A 23,485-nucleotide genomic window follows, 5' to 3' on the forward strand; every position below is an offset into this window, starting at 1 on the left:
GACAGCAGAGTCTGTTCCAGGTTGTTTTATAGTTTTCTTACCTGGATTCATTAGCCCAGTTCTGTTGTGTGGAGGCCCTGTTTGATGTGGGGCTACGTTATCAGGGGAAATGTGGTTATTATTAGAGTTTGGCCCTCCATGACTGTGGGTCTGCATGGGAGGCTGGTTATGATGGGAATGATGATGATGGTTGTTGGGTACATTGTTGGCATTGGCAGGGCCTGATTTGCCTTGCATGCCAGGGTTATTTCTGTCCCAGAGATTGACTGTCTTGTTATGTGTACTTGGGTCACCCCAAGCTGAGGTACCATCATCGATCTCCATTTTACGACGGATAGAGGGTGGAGATGGCTCCTCCCATCCAGTGGGCTCTCCAGTGTGATCGGGTTTAACACTTCCACTATTTCCTCCACCCCATCCAGAGCCGCTTTGTTTTATAGAGCTTGGACCTCCCCAAGAACCCATGCTACCACTGCCACTATTGCCATTGTTGCCATCCTGAGGCTTGTTATTCCATCCTTGTGGTTGCACATTGGGGCGCTGTGTATCTCCCCAGTTTCCTCCTACTGTTGGGGCAGGTTTTCCCCATCTGGAGCCCTCATTCCAGCCTGATCCTTCTGCCTCCCAGGAGGAGCTGGATGGGCCATTTTTTTTCCCGTCTGCAGGTTCACCCCATTCTCCTCCAGATCCACTTTCTCCACTAGGCCCATTGCCCCATCCTTGAGATGATTTGTGACCCTCAGTCCAACCCTGTGGTTTGATTTTAGCATGACTCTCCTCCCAGGTAGGAGATTTTTCCTCAGAACCCCAAGTCTGACCACTTTTCTGCAGGTTGCCACCCGGACCACCAGATGGGGTACTGCCCCAGTTTCCAGGACCACTGGAGGGTTTCTTGTTGTTGGCCGGATCCGTCCAACCAGAACCAGCCTGGGGTGGTTGCATGGCTGTACCCCAGCCTGGTGCAGCTCCAGTGCTAGGGCAAGGGCCCTCATTCTTGCTCCCAGAGTCAGGTCTGGATGCATTGGCAGAGTTTATATTGGCATTGCCAGAAGTTGGTATTGGTCCTGCATTGGTTGCATTTGAGGTTGAGCCCCAGGCATCAGTTCCAATGTCATTCTTGCGGTTGGAGCGTGCAGCTTCTTCTGTCTCCCAAGCAGTGTGTTGACGTACAGGTGTTTGTCCCCAGCCCGTGTTGCACAGAACTCTGGGGTCCATATCCGGGGTAGGCAGAATAGGAGAAGTCTCATCCCTTGATGAGCGGTCCCTTCTGCGAGGACAGCATTCCATGCTATCACTGCTTCCCTCACTAGCTGGGGCATTGGGCCCACGAACCCAAGAATTAAGTTGCTGCTCTTGGGTGGGAGAGCTAGTAGAATCCCATCCTTTGGCCTCACTGTTGGAGTGTTTACCCCAGTCTCCAGTTGAGGAAGCTTGTCCCCAGCTAGCAGTTCCTGAGGCCACTCCCTGTCCCCAGCTGCTCCCTGAGTCCCAACCAGAGTCTTTTGAGCCACTAACAGACTTGGCATCTCCATTACCCCAAACAGGTTCTTCCTCACCATTGACCTGTGAGGCCCCTCCTGGAGTTTGAACAAATGAGCCCATGCCTGCAGAGCCAACCCCCCAGTTAGGCAGGCAGTGGCCAGGGCTTCTGGGCTCCTGCTTAGTGTGATTTGGTCCATCAGTGTTAAGGTTCTGAGGTTCGGAGCTGAAAGACACATTCGTGGATGGGCTGGAGTGTGGCTCTGAGGAGTCACTGGGCATAATGCTACCCCATGTGGTGTTGCAATTGCCACTACCACCATTACCTGCAGAATTTCCATTGGCACCACTTATGCTGCCACCGCTGCTAGAGCCCTGACTGGGCAAACTGCCCGGTGGGCTACAGAGATTAGAAGGAGGAGGATTGTTTCCCCCAGAGCTGCCACCACCCATGCCGGTCCCTTCATGTCCCAGAACTGGCCAGGCAGAGGGGTTGGCATTGGGATTTAAGTTCAAGTTAAAGTTGGAGGAGCCCCAACCCCTGACTCCCACTGATGTGCTGGACACTTCATTCTTCCCTTCTCCTCCACTGGCAGGAGATGGGCCAGAGCCCCAGCCTCTGCTGGCCCCACCCTGACTGGAGAGCAGACCTCCTGAGTGGCTGACATTGGCTTTGCTGGGGTGATTGGTGGAGAAATGGCCTTGCTGGCCAGATCCTGTGGCCATGCTCATGCTGCTTGTGCTGCTAATATCACTGACGCTTTCAGTGTCCAATTGGCATCCTGCAGGGCCGTGGCTTTCTTTGCATGAAATGGAAGGCCACGCCTCAGTATCGCTCTCGTCAATAATCAGTGGATCCCAGCCGCTGCAGCTGTTGGAAGAGGCTGTAGTGGCACTGCGTTTGGGGGGTATATTCTCATACTGGGCTGCCAGGCCACTCTGTTGGGGCAGCTCTGTTAAAAGAGAGAGAGAAACCATTAATTTCTTTCCCTGTAATGCTTGTTATTTTTAATTAGTAATTTAATTGACATGCTTTTAACTGATGATAAAACATTCTACTCAAAAATAGCTACTCTGCAAATAAATAAATAAATATAAAAACATGATTAATTTAAATTTCATCCTTACAGAATTATAATGGTCCATGCACTGCTTCATGCTTATTTTTCAATATGGGTATCATGTAAACATTTATGCCCCAAGTCTTCCCCCAGTGCCTCAGTGGATTGAAGCATTTCCATGATCACCGTAGTAAAATATAAAAATAGAGCAGCAAAAACGTGTGCGGATCATTTACTAATTAATTTATTGGTAGTCAATTAACAATGAACTGCCTTAAAGGTGCAGTGTGTACATTTTAAAAGGATCTCTTGACCAAAATACAATATAATATACATAACTATATTATCAGCGGTGTATAAAGACCTTGCATAATGTATCGTTATGTTTTTATAACCTTAGAATGAGACATTTTTATCTACATACACGAGGGTACCCTTACATGGAAGTTGCCATTTTGTGCCGGCATGTTTCTACAGAAGCCCTTAACTGACAAACTTTGTTTACTTGGTTGTCTCCGACAATGACATGTTTGTCCTATGGCGGCTACCGTAGCTTCTCTATGTGTTTCCGAAGCGAGTGGTGAGCTGTGGACTGAGCCATTGGTTGCAATTTGCAACCTTACCACTAGATGCCGATAAAATGTACACACTTCACCTTTAAAGGGATCGTTTACAGAAACAATTTAATTATGTCACCATTTACTCACCCTCATATATTACAAAATAAGATATTCTGATAAATGATGCTAAGCACATAGTTGACGGTACCCTCTGACTTCAAGTGTATTTATTTTCCTACTATGAAAATCAATGAGTACTGTCAACTCTGTGGTTACCCATCAAATCAAAATATCTGCTTTTGTGTTCAACACAATAATTAAACTTGTGCAGGTTTAGAACAATGAAGGTGAGTAAACATTGACAGAATTTTCATTTTTGGGTAAACTTTCGTCTTAAGAGAAGATAATGGAGAGATACAAAGCACATGACTCTAGTACAGTATAGGAGACTTGTTGCCAACAGTCTGTCAACAGTCTAAATTACAGTTTAGCAGATATTTTACAAAATATCAAACTTACAAAAAATCAGACTTCTGCAAGTATTTCAGAGAGATGCCCAATTCACTGAGATTTATTCTAAGATGTATTATAGAGTTTGAAAAGTAAAAGTAAGATTAGACATTAATCTATTGAATGTACCCATCCCTCTCAGGAAATGTGTAAAATTGCACTTAAAAAATCCCCTTATTTGTTTTCCCCCAAAACATGTTTCCATTTTTTAACAACAGAGCAAGGTCATAACTTCAAAAGAAAATAAATGCATCAGTTACTGCATTTGCAGGATCACATGTATGTACTAGCCTGGAGCCATAATTTTCCACTGGGTTCACCGCAAAGCCTCGGTTCCCCAAACCACAACCATCTCCCTCTGCTGGCCTGACAGATTACAACCGCAGAATTCACTTTCATAGAAATATGTTCATTCTAAATCTCTATCAACACATTGATAACAACAACGAAAACAGTACAAATGCCCACATACGGATACAGGGATCCTGTTGTGCTAATTAGCTGGCAAATGCTGCCCAGCTTCCTGGCACTTGTTCAACTCTGTTGTTTTTGTTTTAGTGTGGCTTTGCATGCGCAGGCACGGCTCAGTGTGTGTCAGACCTCAGCAAAGCGGCAGCGTTTGTGTGAGCCAGCCTTTCAGTCACTAACCATGCAAAAAAGACTTTTAACTACAGTTAAGAAAAAAAAGGAGGGCGTGCATGAGAGAGAGTGTAGTGTTTCCCCAACACAAATGCTGTCCTTCTGTAGACTGCGTAGTAAAGGACGCCATTTTATCACATCTGAACTGATGCCAAGAAAGCTTAGAGCTGCCGTCAACATCTTAAAGTATCTCGCTAAAGACGACACGCTTATCAGACAAGTCCAGAAAACCTCTGCCCTGCAGTAATCTCAGAGTCACAATGCAATAGCTTTAGGGTTTTACATTTTATTCGCAGTCATTTGAATGCTGCGAGCGCAGAGTAAACAGAAGCAGAACGGCAGACAGCAAACGGAAAGGAAAAGCCTGTTATCAGTGCGTGGGTCAGAGGGGGTGGGGTTGCAGAGAAGTGGAAAAGTACCTGAGGAGAGATGTCGCCCGACCATCCTGAGAGAAGCGCTAGTCTGCATGCAGAGCGCTGGCCATCCCTGTTACAATATGTCTGCTGCTTGCGAGGCTTTTGAGACTCATATTTGAAACGCTGCCAAAGAACTGCAGCTCAGAACCCGAGCGGCCGCCCCATTCGTCCCACACCGCTACGGCAGGATCCGATCTCTGTTCCCTCAGCCGGGCTTTATTTATATCCACCTCTATTCCTGATTCAGAGAGAGGAGACTCTCTCCGTCTCTTGTGAGGGAGGGGAAATGGGCTGCATGGGAGCTGAAGGGTAAAGCTGAGAGCGTTTCGTTGCGCCATTAGAAGGGAGAAAAAAACAAAACAAAAAGGGGGGATTCCTTCTCTCGTGTGCCCCTTTCATGCTTTCAAAATGTCACAAAACATTTAGCGCAGACCATTCAGGCTGCAATTAGCACTGCTGCCCACAACAGAGCTCGCTGAATAGATGCACAAAAGCAACTTCGAGCATGGGCTGCACTGTAAGGAAGGTCCGGACGGAAACATGCACACACCTCCATTCGCTGATTTTGCGAGTATACGCTTTTGTTTTAATATTAGAAGCAGAGTGGGTGTGTGCAGTTGTAGCTCTGCATACCAGAGGTGCGGTTCCCTTAGTATGGAGGAAAACAACACTTTAATGGCCACATGCGAAACAGGATAAACACACCAAATGAGGCTCACATGGAGGCGGGCAGGTGGCCAAAGGCTAAATGTCTCTGCTGAGTGTGCCCGTGCTTTAATGGTGGAAAAGAGAGACGGGGAGGGAGAGACAAATATACAGAAGATAGGCGGAAAGCAATGCATGCTGGGATAGAACAAGGGATGGCTCCAGTAGTAGAGAGAGAAAAAGAGAAACAAACGCTTACGAAAGCATACCAGCTCTTGGCATCAAGCAGGGCATTGTTTACAAATGGTCCCAGTGCCTCCCATACACAATACATTAACATCCGAAGAGAACAGACTTCTATTATAATCGAACTCAATGCCAGCTTTTTTTCCCAGCCAACTATGCAATGATGTAATCAAAGCCTTATTTATTAATTATGCCTTTGTCTGCAAATGACCCTTTCAAGAAAACCGCAAACAAATAAATAAAATAAGCTAGCTTCTGGTCAAATGACTAAAAAGCTATTGGTTGGTTTGGTTTGTGTCTAATAATAGTATGTTTGACATTAAATGTGTCAGTGCTAAATTCCAGCAGCATGGTTCAGCTGGAGAACAGGGAATGGAAATGTACTCTGTGTGACAAACTTTTATCCTACTGTTTTAAATGTATATTGCCCACTTCAAACATTCATCAAACACAGCGTGGCAGCACTTTCACTTTCTTGGAGGCGACACCTAACTAGGAATTTGAACTGGTTTGGAAGCACTTAGACTTCCTTCTAAAGATAGAAGACATCCTTGTTATAATGACTAGATGTTTAAAAAAATACAATTAAAAGTTTTTAAAACTTTAAGCCGTTTTCTCCTGCCTAAAGTACTGCTGTGTATCGGATGTGCCAATCTAAAATCGATCTTCTGGACACATTAAGTGTGTTAAGTCCATCACAGCCTTCTGTCACTGTGATTATGGGTTTGTACACATAAGCCAGGTCACGTTCCCCGCGTCCAAATGATCTATTTTTAACTAGCTGGTGTATGTCAACAGTTGGGTGGACATCAGTAGTGCTCACTTATATTCTTAGCTTGTTCTCGGTTTGGTTTTGGATGAACAGAAATAATTGACTGCTCACCGACAACGGCACAGTTTGTTTTCCTTTCTCACAGACTTGGTCACAGAATGGTGGTCAGAAACATTCATGTGAAAAATGTAATAAAGCAATGATTCTTGGCATGAGAATATCCATACAGCATTGTGAAGCAAATGTTTTCGTAATTTGAATTATGGATTTTAGCCCATCGACCACAAAAACATGCACTAGACAAACTATTACAGCATTTTAATGCCATTAGCATTGCATTTTTATGACACTTGTCAAAAGTACTTTTTTAATTAAATCCATCTAGCTGTTTTTTAATGCAGAAATTTTGTGCAAACAGCCCCTAAGGAGGAATAGGCTACGTCCTACAAAACAATACCGTATGCCAAATATATATTTTAAAAGTCTGGGGCTTGGAAAAGGGGGCTTTGCTGACATTGCCATTTGTCAGCTGTAAGGAGGCTTGGTGAGACAGTGGGTGGAGGGACCAGCGTGGGTCTTATGCAACAATCATCAGGCTTCACATACTACACCATACAGACACACATGATATCAGGAAAAAGCAGCCATAGGGAGTCAACAGCAGGGGGCGACACAAACAGATGACAAGCACTTAAATAACTAATCAAGAAAAACTGAAATGACAACAGGAGTCAAATAAACACCATAAACTTTAATAAGTAACTACAAAATAAGTTAAAATGTACTTCTTATAATGCTTTTATCTGGAACTTAGGGTTAACTGGCTCAATGCTACATACTCTTAAAAAGATAGATGTTTCATCGGACGCGAGCGCATTGTCACGGTTACAAGTCTGGACGGAACTTAACTTCTGGTCTCTGTTTGTTTAATGGTCTGGCTAGTCGCTAAACTGAACTCTGAAACAAAAACCTTGTCAAAAATAACAAATGTTTTGGTTTCCTAAAGACGAGGGGAGACGGCGATCATGGATCACCACTATGTAAAGAGAGGTTTGGCAGCCAATCAACACATTAATTTTACATGGTAATGATAGCTCAGTGTAGCTTTTGATACGCTTTAGCTATGTCATATGCCAAATATATATTTTAAAAGACTCAAAAATAGGAGCAAGTCTGGGGCTTAGAACAGGGATCTTTGCTGACATAGGCAAAATGACAAAAAAAGACAAATTAAAATGACTCTGTTGTTATTGATTCTTTGTGGAAGTTTAGCTGAAGTTATGTCTGTTCTAAAAAAGCCGTTTGTTTATGTTGTTACTGCTGAAACCGTCTAAAGGTGCACAATACCACCAAGCCATTTTTGGCTGTATGGTGTATTCATAAAGAACTATTATAAAACATGCAGTTCTGGTTCTGCATTCTAATTGGTTGAAACGCATTCTAAGCTGTGATAAAATACCCCGGTAAGCCCAGAGTTCAGACTGCATTACATAGCTTAAGTATCACAGTGCCACTGTTGCTACGTACTAATTAGGGATCGACCGATATGGATTTTTCAGTGCCGATGCCGATTTCGGTTTCATCAGCCTTAGCCGATGACTGATACAGGCTGCCGATTTTCTTGAGCCAATATTTGGAGCCGATACTGCTTTTGCTCACTCAATTTACATCATAAAAATGACACAATGATGATGCCAAATTTTAAAAAAAATTTAAATTTTAAAAAAGTAACATGTATAGAACTTAAAAAAAAACTATATTTAACAAATAGTAAAAACAGGTGAGGGTGCTATGGAACCATCTTTTGATGTTGTCATGGAAAGGTTGGTTGTTTTTAGTCACATGACCTGCAATCGCTTGCGGCTTCCAGCACAGTAAATAATGCGGGAAAAAATTCGGCAAACACTGCAGCCACATATCGGCCGATGCCAATACACATAAAACTCGCAAATATAGGCCCGATATATCGACTGGCAAATATATCGGTCTATCACTAGTACTAATTTATGAAAATAAACAACACAGTCTTTAATCATATTTTTTTAACAATTGCGCAATTAATGGCGATATCCAGATAAATGTCAATAAACATTGATGAGTTATCTCGTCAATTAAGAGAAAACGCTTCCCTGAGAATTTCCCCCCCAATTTATATTTTTGCAATTATCCACTAGGTGGCGATCTAAGTTCTGAATCAGATCTCTAACAAAAGTCCTTCACAAAAATTGAATTATCTCAGCTTTTTGCTAAAATTTTGAGAGGTGATAAGAGAACAAATGAAGGTAGGATGAAACTTTTTTGTTTGTTTGAAAGTGGAGGGTCTGTTCTTTCATTTGATATATTTTATGTTTATTTAAAAAAGAAAATTTTTCTGGGAAGGCATTAACGTTAAACTAAAACTGGGTGGCAACTTTTTTTTAAATGCTGAGCGGGAAAGATTTAAGCATGCTTCCAAGCATTTAACAGTTACACAATGTATGTTGATTTATGAAACAACCATTATCATATTTTCATTGTGTCTTTGCTCCGTCTGTGTTTCTTGGGAACTGCACTCTGCTGCAGCCACACTTCTGAGGAACTGCTTTGTAATATTAGGAATATTTGTACTCGTGCCTAACAACGCCCCTTAGCTGTTATAAAATGCACCGGTAACCCACCGCTTCTTGGTTATTATTGCTTTATTGACATCTGAAGAACCTACTGTTTTACATCAAAGGTTCTTTTAAGTGGAAAAAGGGTTTTAAGATTAAAGAAATAAATTTTTATTTTAAGAATTTTTGGGTCGATGTTTTTTGGGAACCAAAATTTTTTTATAGAGGCCCAGTCAGGCTGTGGATTAGACTCTTGTACTAACAATATTTTCACTGGTGGTTCCACCACAAAACTAAAAATACCCATTTAGCTACACATTCTATGTGTCAAAAGCCAAATGTTATTGCATATATTCACTTTTTAATCAAGATGACTTAATTTTAGAGAGAAAGGTGCTTAAACATTTAATAAAGCTCAATACATTAAGAGTGATATTATAGATCATATTCAGTACAAAATTAACACGAAAAAAACAAACTATGTGCAGATAAGCAGATAAATCCAGAATATAAATGCAACAAGATCTTGCTTTGTGTTGTAATGTGCAATGCACTAAAACTATAGCAATTACTGTAAACAGCTTATGTTTGATTGATTTTCAAACACGAGTTAAATAGAGACTGCTCATAGCACTGATTTGATGTGGCATCATTTGCATGTCAAATTAACATATTACAGCTTTAACTTCTGTGACTTTACTACTGTTCACATCTTGATGCATTAGTGATTGAGTTGCAGTTACTGAATTCTACCAAAATGTTGTACTTTATTGCATGAATTTTACACGTTAACACAGCAAATGATAAACTTTCGTGTCAACAGTACACTGGCCCGATTCAGGCAGTCCTTATTGTCAACCCTTGGATAAAGTTAGAACGTGTGTGCATGTTCTCTGTGTGAAAAATAAAAGTAAAATGTTTTTGGCTAATAACAACAGGCTCAGTTAAAGGAGCAGGTGAAAAGTTTCATTCCACTGTAAAAGGGGAAACCCACATTATCATTCCTTAGGCTCTACTTGTTCAACTTCACTTTCTGGTCATAAGACTGTTAAGCATTGGTCGGATGCACACAAATCTGTGTTGGGACGAGAATACTAAGGCAAACAGAATTCCAAATGATTTGATAATTCCCGACAATTCCCGACATCACTGGGCTATTGTGAATTCCTGTCGGGCTACCAAAATGTATCGGGCTATCTAAGGGAGGAAAATATATTTTAATGCTTTTGCATTCCCTCACAGATTTGGTTGGGTAATTATGTTGTATGCAATTTGTGCAACAGGTATTGAAATTGCATTTGAACGCACACCAGCGTTTAATTGCACTTTCCATTCGCTCAACCTGTAGAGGGTGCGTGCAGTACTGATTTGTCACTGATGCTCTAGATCTGTTGCACACAAATTCCTTCAACATCGTCTTGTCAGTCATTACTATCCTCACCTGGAAAGTGATATCTCCCGTAGCAAGCTTAAATGTGATATAGATTGCATAACAGTTACTCGCAAGCTACGTACAGAAGCAAAACATTCAGAAACTCGCATATAGAGTTGGATTTCCGACATCGCAGACACATCTCATGAGCCCATTGTGACCCATTGAAACCAATGGAGAGTAGGACCCTGTGCTATTCCCTAACCATAATGTAGGATATTCTTATGTGACTTCAGTTGATATTTCAGATTCAGAATCTGGAGTTTATAGAAATGTTGAGTAAGGTTAGACCCAAATGTTTGGATTGATGATTGAAATTTGATTATTTTATATGATTATTATTTGATAGATGTTTTGTCTCAATATTCTACATAAAAAAATAATGTCATTTTTTTAATCAGGCTATTTGCATGCATTGTGCCTCCCCAAAGAGCTACCAGGGATTTTGAAATTTGCAAGCCCTGTGCAGGTCTGTGATTTGTAAAACAATCTAAAAATCACTAGCCCGCACTATACATCACACATCTACTGTTTAATGCATAAACAAATACATTAGGCTGTTAAAGATTACATGTGTAATGTCTGTGCATCTAGCAAGAATTAACAAAATTGCAAAAATGGTTTTAAACTGGTTTTCACAAATGCTCCCCTATTTGCCACTGGTCTTAAAGAAAAAGCTGTAAACTCACGAAAATGGTAAGTAAATGTTACTGTGTGGGGTTGATGAGGATGCTGAAACAATGTTTTGATTACCTTTAAGGTAAATCGACCTACAAATTGCTTATTATAATCTCTGCAAATTAGGGATATTTAAATGAAACTGTAATTTCTGTCTCATGGATTGTGTTACATTAGAGTATGTATGTGACAATTGTAGGACAGACGGAGGGAGCAAAAGAGACCAGCTAAATGAATACAGCCTGACTTAAAGCAGAGCTGTGGGCCATTCGGCGGCATTCCAGCAGCTTCCTGTAAAACACACACACACACACACACACACACACACACACAGAGAGAGAGAGAAAGCTGGGAGCTCTTATTACTCGCTGCGCTCACAATGTGTGTTAAGTAACATCCAGCGGAACCACAGCTCAGTTCATGTGCCCGCTCAAAACATACCCAAAACTGAACCAGGAGTGAGAGAGACAAAAACAGAAGAAATTGATAAAGACAGAAAGCAAGAAGGAGAGAAGGGGAGGAGGAAGAAGCACAGTAAGAAACATATTTGTTTTTGGGTTTTAAAAAACAGAGCTCATTGCAATGCATTCTGGGATTGGAAACACAACCAAATGGGCCAAAACAATATCTTTGACAAGGCAGGCACTGTACCAACTAAATTTTAAAACACTTGCAGGTGCCTTTAAATATGTTGAATACCTAATAAAGGTGTATTCAATAGCATACTTTTTGCATTATTTTAAAATCGGTAGCATATTTAGCCCTGCATGTTAAGGTAAATATTATTATTCTAAATGCACAGACTACATAATGGTATTACAAACCCCTAACCATAAGTATTAAACTTGAGTAGACCGATGATAAATGATGAACTGATAAATTTATTATAAACAGCCTAAATGAATGAATGTCGTGAATAGAATTAAATTAAATGGTTGAGTTGCGCTATGACTTTATTAAGTGTTCAGACAAAAAAAAACAGTTGAATATAAGGTGAAGTGAGTTTTGCAAGCACTGCTTACACGTTCTATACATACTGTTGAAATGTAGCTTTGATACTTCCTGATTGGAAAAGCCTTTGCATCTCAAGCATGCCTATAATGCACGAAATGCAATCTAGTGAGATACCACAGCGTAGTGAAACTATCATGTTTTCCATGAGACATCCAGCGTGCACCACAGGATTCCTAGAGATCCAATCAATACAATCAGAGGAGGCAAGAACGTCCCATGAGCAGGCTGGTCCATATAAATGCCACGCTAACCAGAGGACCCCCTTTCTGAATCCCACACATTTACTGTAAGCTCTGAATCACCCCTGCCCACAGAGCTGATCGTCTGCCATCTCTCCCTTTTTCTCTCAAAATCTCTCTCGCTCCGCCACTGTAATTGGAAAAACCACAGACACACGAACAACTCTGCCAAGTCCACGTACAAACTACAACCCTCTCGCACACCCACACGCCTGCAAACACAGGAAGTAGCAAAGCACAACTCAGCAAAGTGAATTATCTGCATCAAGTTTTCTTCATCTACTGTGGCACAAATGCCAGCTTACACAACAAGGACGTCTAAACATGAACAGATTTTTCGATTACTTCTGAACAACAGCACTGAGACACCCCGTGTGCCACACTTATAAGAGTGCATCCTTGCGTAAAACAAAACAAAAACACAGGTAGATGCAGCGCAGCTGAGTAAAACACTTGCATCTTAAAAATGACTGAGAAACATCAAAATGTTCAAAGACACCAGTTTAGCATGTTTACATAAAGCAATAATAAAAAAGAAGTGAGTTATAACAAGTTATAATACTTTAAAATGCTAATTTTACAGACATGAATGATGATGACTGTTGGTATTAAATTAAAATTTTTGATTAAAACTAACAGCTCCAGAATAGCATGCTAATTAAATCATGGCGGCTAAACTGATCAAAATTACATATAAATATTGTTACTGTAGCTCAACTGGTAAAGCATTGTTTTGGTAGCACAATAGTGTCATGAATTAAATCCCAAGGGAACACACTTTGTAATGCAATGCAAGTCATTTCTGATAAAAGCATCTACCCAAGTCCAACAGTAAACAAATAAACAATTGAGGAGCTCAGATGCAAAAGCCTCTAAACGCCACCTCTATCTCTTGGCATGTATTAGACGTTCATAAAATACTTTCACTTCACAATTTGTTGGTAGAATCTATTAAGAGTCTGATAAAAAAAAATGCTCATTTACAAAAAACATGTCAGTCGCAGTTTGCATCTTCAGAACTAGTCAATATCAAGACAAATAGTATGCACCCATCCAACTGCCGTCAACTCTATCAACTTCCTGCAAGATTACATATTAAAACCCCATATCACAAAACTATGGGCGAGTGTATTCTTGGGCAGACTTTAAATCAGCAGGCTTTTATGTGCAGATCATGGATGGAAGTGAGGCTGACCTGTGTGGTTCTGGGAGAAGGACTGAGGTGTAGTATTGGCTGAGGGTGGCTGCGTGAGAGCCGGGCTCCCGGCGGGCAAAGGTTGGCCCCGCTTCAGTAGCTGCTTGTGTTCGTGCTGACGGAAACGAGGTGGCACCTCTCTGGGCGGGTAGCGTGGGGCTGCCGGCTGCTGCTGCTGGTTGCTGGAGGATGCACGCTTGCCATTGCCACCACTGCTGCTGTTGACTGAGGGCACGGATGGGTTGGTGGGGGGAGGAGGGGTGGGGCTGGGCTTGGCAGAGTCTGGCACTGTGGACACAGAGATGAAAAACAGCAAGAGACAGAAAGAGAAAGAGCGAGAGGTGGGAGAGGGAAGGATAAAGTTAATTTTAGCACATGCTATTATGAAAGTAAACAGAAAGAGTGCCTTTAGAGGGGGATCGGGAGGGATAAGCAGGTTCGGACCAATGGGGTCTTTTGGAACACGAGTGCTTGCTTGTTGCTAACTACGACAGCTGGTCCGAAACCATGTAACTCTTGGGGTACAAAAATTAAATGAATACTTATATAACTTATACAAAAGCTAACACTTCACCTAAAAAAAAACCAATCGTCATTTTTTTCACCCTCATGAGCTTCAAAATCATTACTTTGATTGAAAATAAATATAATAAAGAGGCTATCACATATAACTCTAAATACAGCGCACGGGCTGTATAAACCATTTTTGAAAGGTCCAAGGTTTTATGCTGTAAGAAGCACAAAAATAGAATAGAAAACAGCAATCAGTACAACACTTCAAAATCCTGTGTGCTTCCCAGAAGAAAGCCAAAGGTTTGGAACAACATAAGAGCGGTTAAATAATGAACAGAATTTGTATTTTTGGTTCAACTGCTTAATACCCCTGTTACCCCATGTGTGTTGTGGAGGAAGTACAAATAGTTACACAATTAGCCATCAGAGAGCCAGATTCAGGCAGATGAAGCAGAAACGTCTGAGTGAATAAGTGCTGGACTTATGTAACGTACTCCTAACACAGACGGGAGATGCCTATTCTGCTGGGGGATAAACCCCGGTCTGGCTTTGTAACAGAAGAGTCATTTTTTGGAGAACTTTTGATTGTTTAGAAAAGAGACTTATGGGCAAAATAAAAGATACATTTTGGTCATGCATGTAAAAGTCTTCATTTGAAACATTTGAAGCTTTGATCTAAAACCTAGTGAACTGTCCCAAAACCTGCATACTAACCATGACAACTTTGGAGAGTAAATAAAAAGCATATAGTGTAAAACCTGGAAGAATCGCACTAGGGCAAACAGCTGTATGTCCATGTCACTTTTGAGGAACGCTCTGCATCTGATCTCTATCAAAGGTCCTTCACAGAAATGGAATTATCTCAGCTTTTTGCTCAAAATTTGGTGTTTTTGAAGAAACCTACCCATATTTGAGAGGCAATAAAAGAACACAAATGAAGGTAGGATGAAACTGTTTGTTTTTGTTTGAAAGCAAAGAATCAGTTATTTCATTTGATATATTGTATGATTATATATTTTAAGAAGATCATTTTCTGGAAGGCATTAAACTTTTGTGAAAATCATGAAAAATGCTGGTGCTGGCTCACAACTTTTTTTTTAAAACGCTGGCGGGGAAAGAGTATTCTACGAAATTTTTTAATGTGGGTTTATTTAACTTAAAGAGAGAGACCAAAGTTGTCTTTATGAGAGAATGTATTATGTAGCAAACAACGTTTGTGGTAGTTAGGTTAACTGCATTCCTCACAATCCACTGCCTGTTTCATGTTGGCCAATGACAACGCTCACATACACTATTGATTATGCAAAGGAGAGGCCCAATGTGACGAATCCTGAACTTTAGGTGAAAAAATAAATCTGTCTTTTCAATTTTCCCTTTCTCTCTCCCTCAAACACAATTTTTTCCCCACTCACGGCCCCTTGCTCTCCTTCATGGCATGTTTGCAGGGCAGACACTCCAGCGCAGTCGCAGTGCTAAGCTGGAGCTGCTGACGTCAATCTCCTGATTAAATTGAGGCGGCCAATCAAAACAGATTCCCTCATCCCCCCCTCTCATCTGCGTGTCTGAGTCGGCCCATTGTTATGGCTGGTTATAGATGTGTTGCAGGAAGCATATGGACCCTTAAATGGATAGCCAATTTCTTGTGATTATAGCGGAACTACCTGCACGTTCTGCCTTTAACACTTCTACCCTGGGGCTGTGAGAAATGGCTGCAGTCAGGGCCTTTTGATGAAGGGCTTTCTAGAAGCTTCTGTGGAAACTGTGAAGCCAGAGCTCTTCCAATCATAGTGCAGAATTTGCGAGGGGCGGTTTGAGAGTGCAAGGGGGAGGGAGATGCGACAAGACCTCGAATGGTAAAGGAAGGGAGGGGGGAGTTGAAATACAGAGAGAGAGAGAGAGAGAGTGTATCTAAATCCAGCTCTCTGAACATTGGACACAGATACACACCGCAAATCCTCGACCAATTATGCCGTTATGAGATCTGTGTGAACTGAAACGCTTTAATTGCCAACCACTTTGCCTGGGATTATTTTAAAGCTTTGTTGCCTAATACACACTCTCATGAGTGAAAGAATTACAGGACTTGCTAGGCCAACGATCTGGACAGAATGTGGTAAATGTTATGTGAATGTTATGGATTTATTTCAAGTTAAGCTATATCAACCGCATTTGTGGCATAAGGTTAATAACCACACCACAGAATATAAAATTGTCTTGTTCCTTAGCAAAACACTTAAAAATAAACATGTTTATATTAAAGGCAATGAAAATACAAGACATAATAGGACACAGATCACACAAAGTTTCAAAATAAAAGCCATATGTGTAATAATAGACAAAAATAAATATCACTGACCTTTTCTGGTCAAAGGTACAACTAATATAACAACTCATCTTGTATCTATAACCAACGCCTTTTTAAATAAAAAAAAACTTTTTAAAGGAACACGCCCACATTTTGGATATTTAAATTTATTATATTATTCACTGTATCCCCCAGAGTTAGATAAGTCCATACATACATTTCTCATCTGCGTGCGTTCTGTAACTCTGTCTGACACAGTCTCGCTAGCTTAGCTTAGCACAAAGACTGGAAGTGAATGGCTCCAGCTAGCAAACTGCTCCCAATAAGTGACAAAATAACACGAACATTTTTCTATTTATGTGTTGTGATTTGTATAGTCACACCGTCTACAAATAACAAGGTCATATGAGACATAGCCATCTTTTAACATTATACATACTAGGAACTATATTCTGCAAAGGCAAAGCACTGCTTACTTGGGTGAAGTGATTTGCACAACTCTGACCGAACTCTCTGCTCCTCACCAGGGGGCTTCTCGGGGGCTTCTCGGGTGCTTTGAGCAAATCACTTCACATAATTAGGAAAATGTTCGCGTTATTTTGTCACTTATTGGGAGAAGTATGCTAGCTGGAGCCATTCACTTCCAGTCTTTGTGCTAATCTAAGCTAGCGGGGGCTGCGTCAGACAGAGTTACAGCACGCACGGAGATGAGAAAGATATGTATGGACTTATCTAACTGGGGGATACGGTGAATAAGCTAAATTTCCGAAATGTGGGCGTGTTCCTTTAAATAAATACAAAAATATAAATAAAGAATGACTTTAGTGATGAATAGCTGGTTCATCCATGTAACAACAACAACATCTACCTAGAATGCTATAGCAGTTCAAATAATCTGTGGTAATATGCCACCAATCTGAAATAATGAATAAAATTGTGCAACTGAAAGCCACTCGAGTTGGAGGCAAAGTTTCATTCATTCTTAAATATGATTTTACCAAAAAATATAACCCAAGCACTGTTCTAGAGGGATTTAAAAAGACCTACGAAAATACAAACATCTGCTTATATTACATATTAAAGTTATTGCTGAACAGCTCAACAAATTAAGAGGCATTTAATCAAAAACAAACCAAACCAATTTTCTATATTGGCCTGCAGAATATTCCCATCTCACATTATACAACAGATCTCACGCACTCGCTTTTTCCAAAGAAAGTAATTGACTGCTAAGAAATTATATCCTGAATTAACTGTTCGACTTTAGCGGGCAGATAAACGGGCTACAGGTGGAAGAAATGGTGTAACACGTCCCAGTAGACTGAAATTACAGGACGTAAGCTCAGTCTAAGTACAGAGGAAACACCTTAAACCTAATTACAGAACACACTGAAAGCACCTCCCATTGTAAATACACTTGCACATGCTGCTAAGTCCTAATGACAGGCTTTCCGAGATGGACTGTAACTTCAAACAGAAAAACGCTGAGTGGGTATATTTTGATCAAAAGCACTTTTTGGCCCCATTTTCCTCCACTACAAGAGGAAAGAAAGGCACAGTGATGAGAAGATGTGAATTAGACCCCACAGAAACTTTAAAGGTTGATATAATTCAACATTGCCCAATGGCACACATTAGCAGCCATCTACAGAGGTGAATACATGGCACCCCATGTGCGCACACACCCTCTGGAGCACATCTCCTCAGGGTAACACTTACACAGACACCTTGTGATGCCCTGGGTCCCAAATTACGGTTGTTGCTATGGGGACACACACCGTGCACTTGTTATTATAATCTCCACACCTCCCATCAGAGCAGAGCATCTGTCACTTCCTCACAACACAAACAGAACTCGGCCCGGCTCATATATGACTGACAAAATGTAATAAACACAGAGAGACAAACTGAGCACAGGTAAAGGAAAAATTCTTCATGACAACTGCACTGCAAGCAGGTTTCCAACATTGAGGGCCCAAAATAGTAATTAGACACCATATTTTATGTGGCATGTAGGGTTTGCTTGCAAAATAAAATACCCAACCTGTGGTGAGGTCGATACCACACAGCCAAGCCATCAGATAAAGAGTGATTTGAGATCCAACTGTCAATCAAAAACGAGCAGATCATGAATCGCTGTACCTCACTGCTTTAAAATCACCATAACGCTCGCCTTTCATGCTAATCTCAACGTTTTCCATGTTTAACCTCGCAGGAATGAGAGAAGTCTGGAGATCTTAATTAGCAGCATTTAAATATGCAGCTGTATTTAAAGCCTGCGGTTTTCGCGAAGAAATGAAAAGAGTGCTCTACATGAAAACTGGAGCGACTGGGGACGCACCTCATGGGACGAGCGGAGAACAGAAAGGAATCCTTACCATAGTCACCCTCAATTAAACACACTTCTTTATAGGACTGACTAATATTTTCAGGCAAATGCGCCAAGATGCAGTAAAGGGAAATGAAAACATGATTGTAGCACTGCTCTACAAACATTTTTTTATTAGTTATGGACGGATATATCAGCCAGATATACTAATTGGCATCCGTTGATAACCATCAAAGGTTCCTTAGTTAACTTTGAATTCAAGGACCTTTCAAGGACTTTCCAGGTCCAATACCCTCAAATTCAAGGACTAGAAGTGGGGACACATTTCGAGTGAGAGCACGGTTACATCGTGTTACCTTTTAAGATACATTGTTACAGCACTGCGGTGATACTTTGGGGACGCCTCCAGGGGTAAGTGCGTCTGAATGTGTATATCAAATTCAACCAATGGTGAGGCTTTACGACAAAGACAGGGTGACGCGGGAGCCAGGAAGTATATCGCTATCTGAAATAGACGGCGTTACATGGACGCAGGAAGTATGACAAGGGAGACGCAGTGCCTCGTTCCCTTCTCAGGGAACAACAGTTACATACGTAACCCAAGATGTTTTCATGTGTCAAACACAACTATGCAAAAAAGCATTTTAGTATGAATCAATATTTGCATACAGAAGACAAAGCATTTAAAGCAAACAGTTTAGCAAGTGTGCTTAAAAAGTCTAGAATTTTTATGATATTATCCTACACCAGGGTTTCACGCAGCACTTTGCAGTTCGGGCGGCCCACCTAAGCTGGGAAACCCTACCACCTTAACTAGGTTGTCCAAAAAAGAATAATTTCGCAGCACAAAAGCCCATCAAGTGCATCTCGGAGAATAGCGCGGACACGCTTCACACCGTGAGCGGGCATGCGCGCCACACGGCCTAAATGTTCTACAACATCTGCTTCAGTTTGTGTTTATTAACCCTTTAGTTTCACTTCAACATGCAGCTATTTTCGTTTGAGGTATCTGTTAGAAACATTTAATTCATTAATAATCTAGTTTGTGTTTATTTTCTTTCATAGTTTATTCAAAAATAAGTTTTATTTGAGTGTTTTTAATAAAACTATTTTCATCATGACGCTTACGCCCCGCACCTTTGATTGTCACGCCCCCCGGCACCACCCACCGTCCAACCCTACCACCTTAACTAACAAATTTTCTGCGGGAAACCCTGTACACTACACAGGGAATAATATGGATTTTGTATCCAGACAACGTCTTCCATAAAATAGATTCAAGCACTTTCAATGACCTGTATCCATGTATGTAGATTTAAAAAAAACTTCCCAGGGCCTTGAATATTTTCCCCCAGATTCACAAACTTTCAAGGATTCGTGGGAACCCTGCATGTCCGACTGGTTGTAATATGTTGTACACCTTTACAAATTTTGTAAATGTATATTGCCATCCAGATCCGCTTATTTACCACTGCGTCATAAAGATCTCACTAAGTGTGCTATGTCTGGCCACTTTTAGACCAAAACAATTGGCAAAGCTTCTAATCTGGTCTGATACACCGCTAACCGCTACAAACAGGGGAACCACATGTCGACCCGCAGTGTCTTACACCACATGTTGGAATTAGTCCAGATGCTGATTTTGTGTGAGAGAGAGAGAGATGAGCTGTACCATTAAATGTAGAGATGAGTAGGTGTAGCCTATGATACCAGAGCTCGGCTCACCTGACCTGACTTGCATTACCGGTACACAACTGGTTGTCTTAACCTGCTCCGCGTTCCACCAAACTATGACATTCATACGGTAACGTTATGAAGACAGACAGCTCTATTATAAGCTGTTCTCGCCTTTGCCCACCATCCTTTCATTTTCCCATTACTGCCATGGAGGGGCTATTACCCAGAAAGACACAGCCACATTTCAAATAACACACACAAGGGCGGCTCGCTGATAAGGACGAGCTTTAAAGAGTGATTGAGTTAGTGTGAATACGCATACACGCACTAGGCAGGCAAAAAGACAAGATGGCGGTAGGCTGCACAGCCTGAGGGAGGCTATAAATACTGACCCAGTCAGGGAACGCTTCTCCCCACACTTTCTCTTTTTCTCTCTTTCCATGCACCACCTCCTGCAATTCAAACACATGCATCACAAATAAACACTTTCTTTAAATCAGAAAACCACCAAAGCCTCTATTTGACCGTGTGAGCAGCATCTCTTATTCTCTTCAGTTTATGTTTTCAGTGCCACTACAAACATTTGATTTCCTTAATGACGTGCGATGTAAGCAGAATGCATCGCTGCGCAACAGCACAACAGTGCTTAGCCAACCATAGCTCTTTAGACAGGGAGTGATGGTTATGATCTGAACATCATATCTCACCTTCGGAATGTTCACAGCTTCTTATCTGACTTTTATGTTGATGCCTTTATTACATATAATTTTAATTATTGCAAAAGTTATTCACAGTTCTGAACTTACCGCCTTTTGTTGAATAATTTTAGAGAAGCTTTAATTTCAATAAAACTAATACATGGCACGAAGGCAAGTTTTCCTAATTGCGTAGGAGGTGATGGTACATTGTTCAAACTGGAACGTGTAATTCTTTGGACGTTGGTTACGAAAAAGCAAATTAGCCTAAATCATCATTTGCATCAGGTTTTGTAGGACGAAATAGTTAGCGACTTAAATGCACAGCCCTTTAACCACAGTATGTTTGGTTCTCTATGCAAATGAATGGAGACTCCTGGGAGTCCTGCTACTTCTCTCAGAGAAACTCTGATTATCCTGCAGGGCTGTGCTGACTCACTTATACGAACAGGCCAAGAATTGTTCAAGTTTCTTAAAGCATCCATAACACACACTGTTTCTGCATATCTGATGTTAATCTGGTGTACCTATAGAGTAGTATTACATCCTTCATATCTCCGAAGATTTAGAAAAGACAGATTAGCTTTACCGACTTCTTTCTGATAACATACGGAAAAATTTGTAAGGATGAGTTACGAATGGTGAAAGGAGCGAGTCACGAGTCAACACCTTATAAAACACTGACTGGATAACTTATAATTCACTACATGTTCGTGTTGTTTATATAATATGCACTTGTGCGCCTATTTCCAACGTAGCACAGAAGTCTTACTTACCGCATGCAACTCATGACACCATTGGGACTTTTCAATGAAATCCAGCGTTAAACAAACACACACACAAAACTCTGCTGCTACCCTGGATAAACAAACTATATCCATTGTTTCCATAATGCTGGCTTTCTTCGCCTTACATCCAAAAACACACTTCTTTCTTCATGCCATTGTTGAGTCTTGATATAAAACAAAGCTGTCGTGAAGTCATGCCTGTAACTTAGCGTCCTCGGCTCTCGCTCTCCCGCTGATTGACGCATTTAAACAAACCATAATAAACATATTAAACTACTATTACATGTATTCAGTATTGTTTTCGTTTTATAGAAATATTATTATGCAGTAGATAAGACACGAGCTTATGAAATTTGCTTATTAAAAAAAAAAGTATGCGCAAATACATCACAAACTATTATAAACATTAACTAATAAGCAGTTTATGTTGTATATACTGTAAACGTATTTGTGAAACAATATATAGTAGCAGAATAAATAAACCAGCTAAATCAGCATATTTTTATCTGCATAGTATTAGTTGTTTTTGAATAATTATTGCATTATTGTTCACTGTCAGTTTCTATGAAAGGTTTTACCGGATGGATGTGTGGATAATTGATGCACGTGCGCCACATACACATTCAGTTCTTGTGCGTGTATTATGGTTAAAATAACATGTTTTGTAGAGATTTACTGCGTTTGCATCAGCTAATATGGCAACCCCTAACTGCTCAACTTATGCCGGTCTTCCTGGATTTCATAATAAGCATTTAAAAGCCAATGCATAGAAAGTCACTGAAAGCAAACAAAGTGACAGAAAAGTTTCTTTCAGTCATGAAAAGCAAACCTCATTACCTCTTCTAATGGCTACACCCACCATCATGTAATATTTCAAGGACTGCCTCGCCTTTACTTCAGGGCTTATTGCTCATCTAGATTTTGCTGTTCAGGATGAAATTAATGGAACTAACTTCTACTCAGTCAGAATATACTACTCTGTTTCTATCCTAAACCCAGCTCTTCTCTTTCACTCCTGTTAAGGAGGGCATCTGATGCAGCAATTTACCAAACCTTACACAAAGTGTTGGTGTAATTAACTAACGAGAAAAAACCTAATCTGTTATGACTCACAAAACATTACAAAGCGTTTTCTTTTGAAACCCAATATAAATACCTTGCTCTAAAAGAATGCTATTTTCAAAATATAGAAACATGCGGACGTAGGTGTCAGTGGGTGTAAGAGTAAGACTTTCAATTTGGTGCCGGTTCTTGTGCCAGAAACAATGCTCGCCCAGGGGATATTAAAAAGACACCAGGGTCATAGCTTATGACCCTTTCAAGTTAGCATTTAATTAAGTCATCTTCTCTAAATTGTGTCAAACTATCTAAGAAACAACAATGTTCTTCAAAAGGTACTAAAATTCTTAAAGGCAAGTTGAGTGCCTCCTTAAAAAAAAAAAAAACTATAATGAAAAACATGTTCCACTAGGCCATGAATCATCTTTCAATCGGCCCTCTGCACGCACATGCATGCACACAGTGGGTCATGTCTGCCCTCTCAGATTGGCTGTCTAGGTAAAGTCTCCAGACACAGTAGCATCCCGTATTCTGCTCTACAGCTAAATCCTGTAGAGATCCTCTGGGGACCAAACTCGTCTTTACCAACAAAGGATCTCAAGGACGAACAGCCAGCCTGAGTCATTAGCAGTAATTAACAAT

At 40.8% G+C, this 23,485-nt stretch overlaps 1 protein-coding gene across 4 annotated transcripts in view; it reads right to left on the bottom strand.

Annotated features, from left to right (window-relative positions):
• tnrc6c1 (trinucleotide repeat containing adaptor 6C1) overlaps positions 1 to 23,485 on the bottom strand; it is a 51,414-nt gene that overhangs the window by 14,307 nt on the left and 13,622 nt on the right. For 2 of the 4 annotated variants that reach the window (XM_065276093.2, XM_065276085.2), the window contains exons 4-5: positions 13,478 to 13,765; positions 42 to 2,432 (exon numbers count right to left, since the gene is read on the bottom strand). In XM_065276093.2, the coding sequence (XP_065132165.1) occupies positions 42 to 2,432; positions 13,478 to 13,765 (2,679 nt within the window). Of the gene's footprint in view, positions 1 to 41; positions 2,433 to 4,668; positions 6,622 to 13,477; positions 13,766 to 23,485 lie in introns of those variants that run through there. The other 2 variants (XM_065276108.2, XM_065276101.2) reach the window with 2 other exon arrangements.

This window comes from Paramisgurnus dabryanus, chromosome 3 (genome assembly GCF_030506205.2).
Source record: "Paramisgurnus dabryanus chromosome 3, PD_genome_1.1, whole genome shotgun sequence".
NCBI lineage: Eukaryota > Metazoa > Chordata > Actinopteri > Cypriniformes > Cobitidae > Paramisgurnus > Paramisgurnus dabryanus.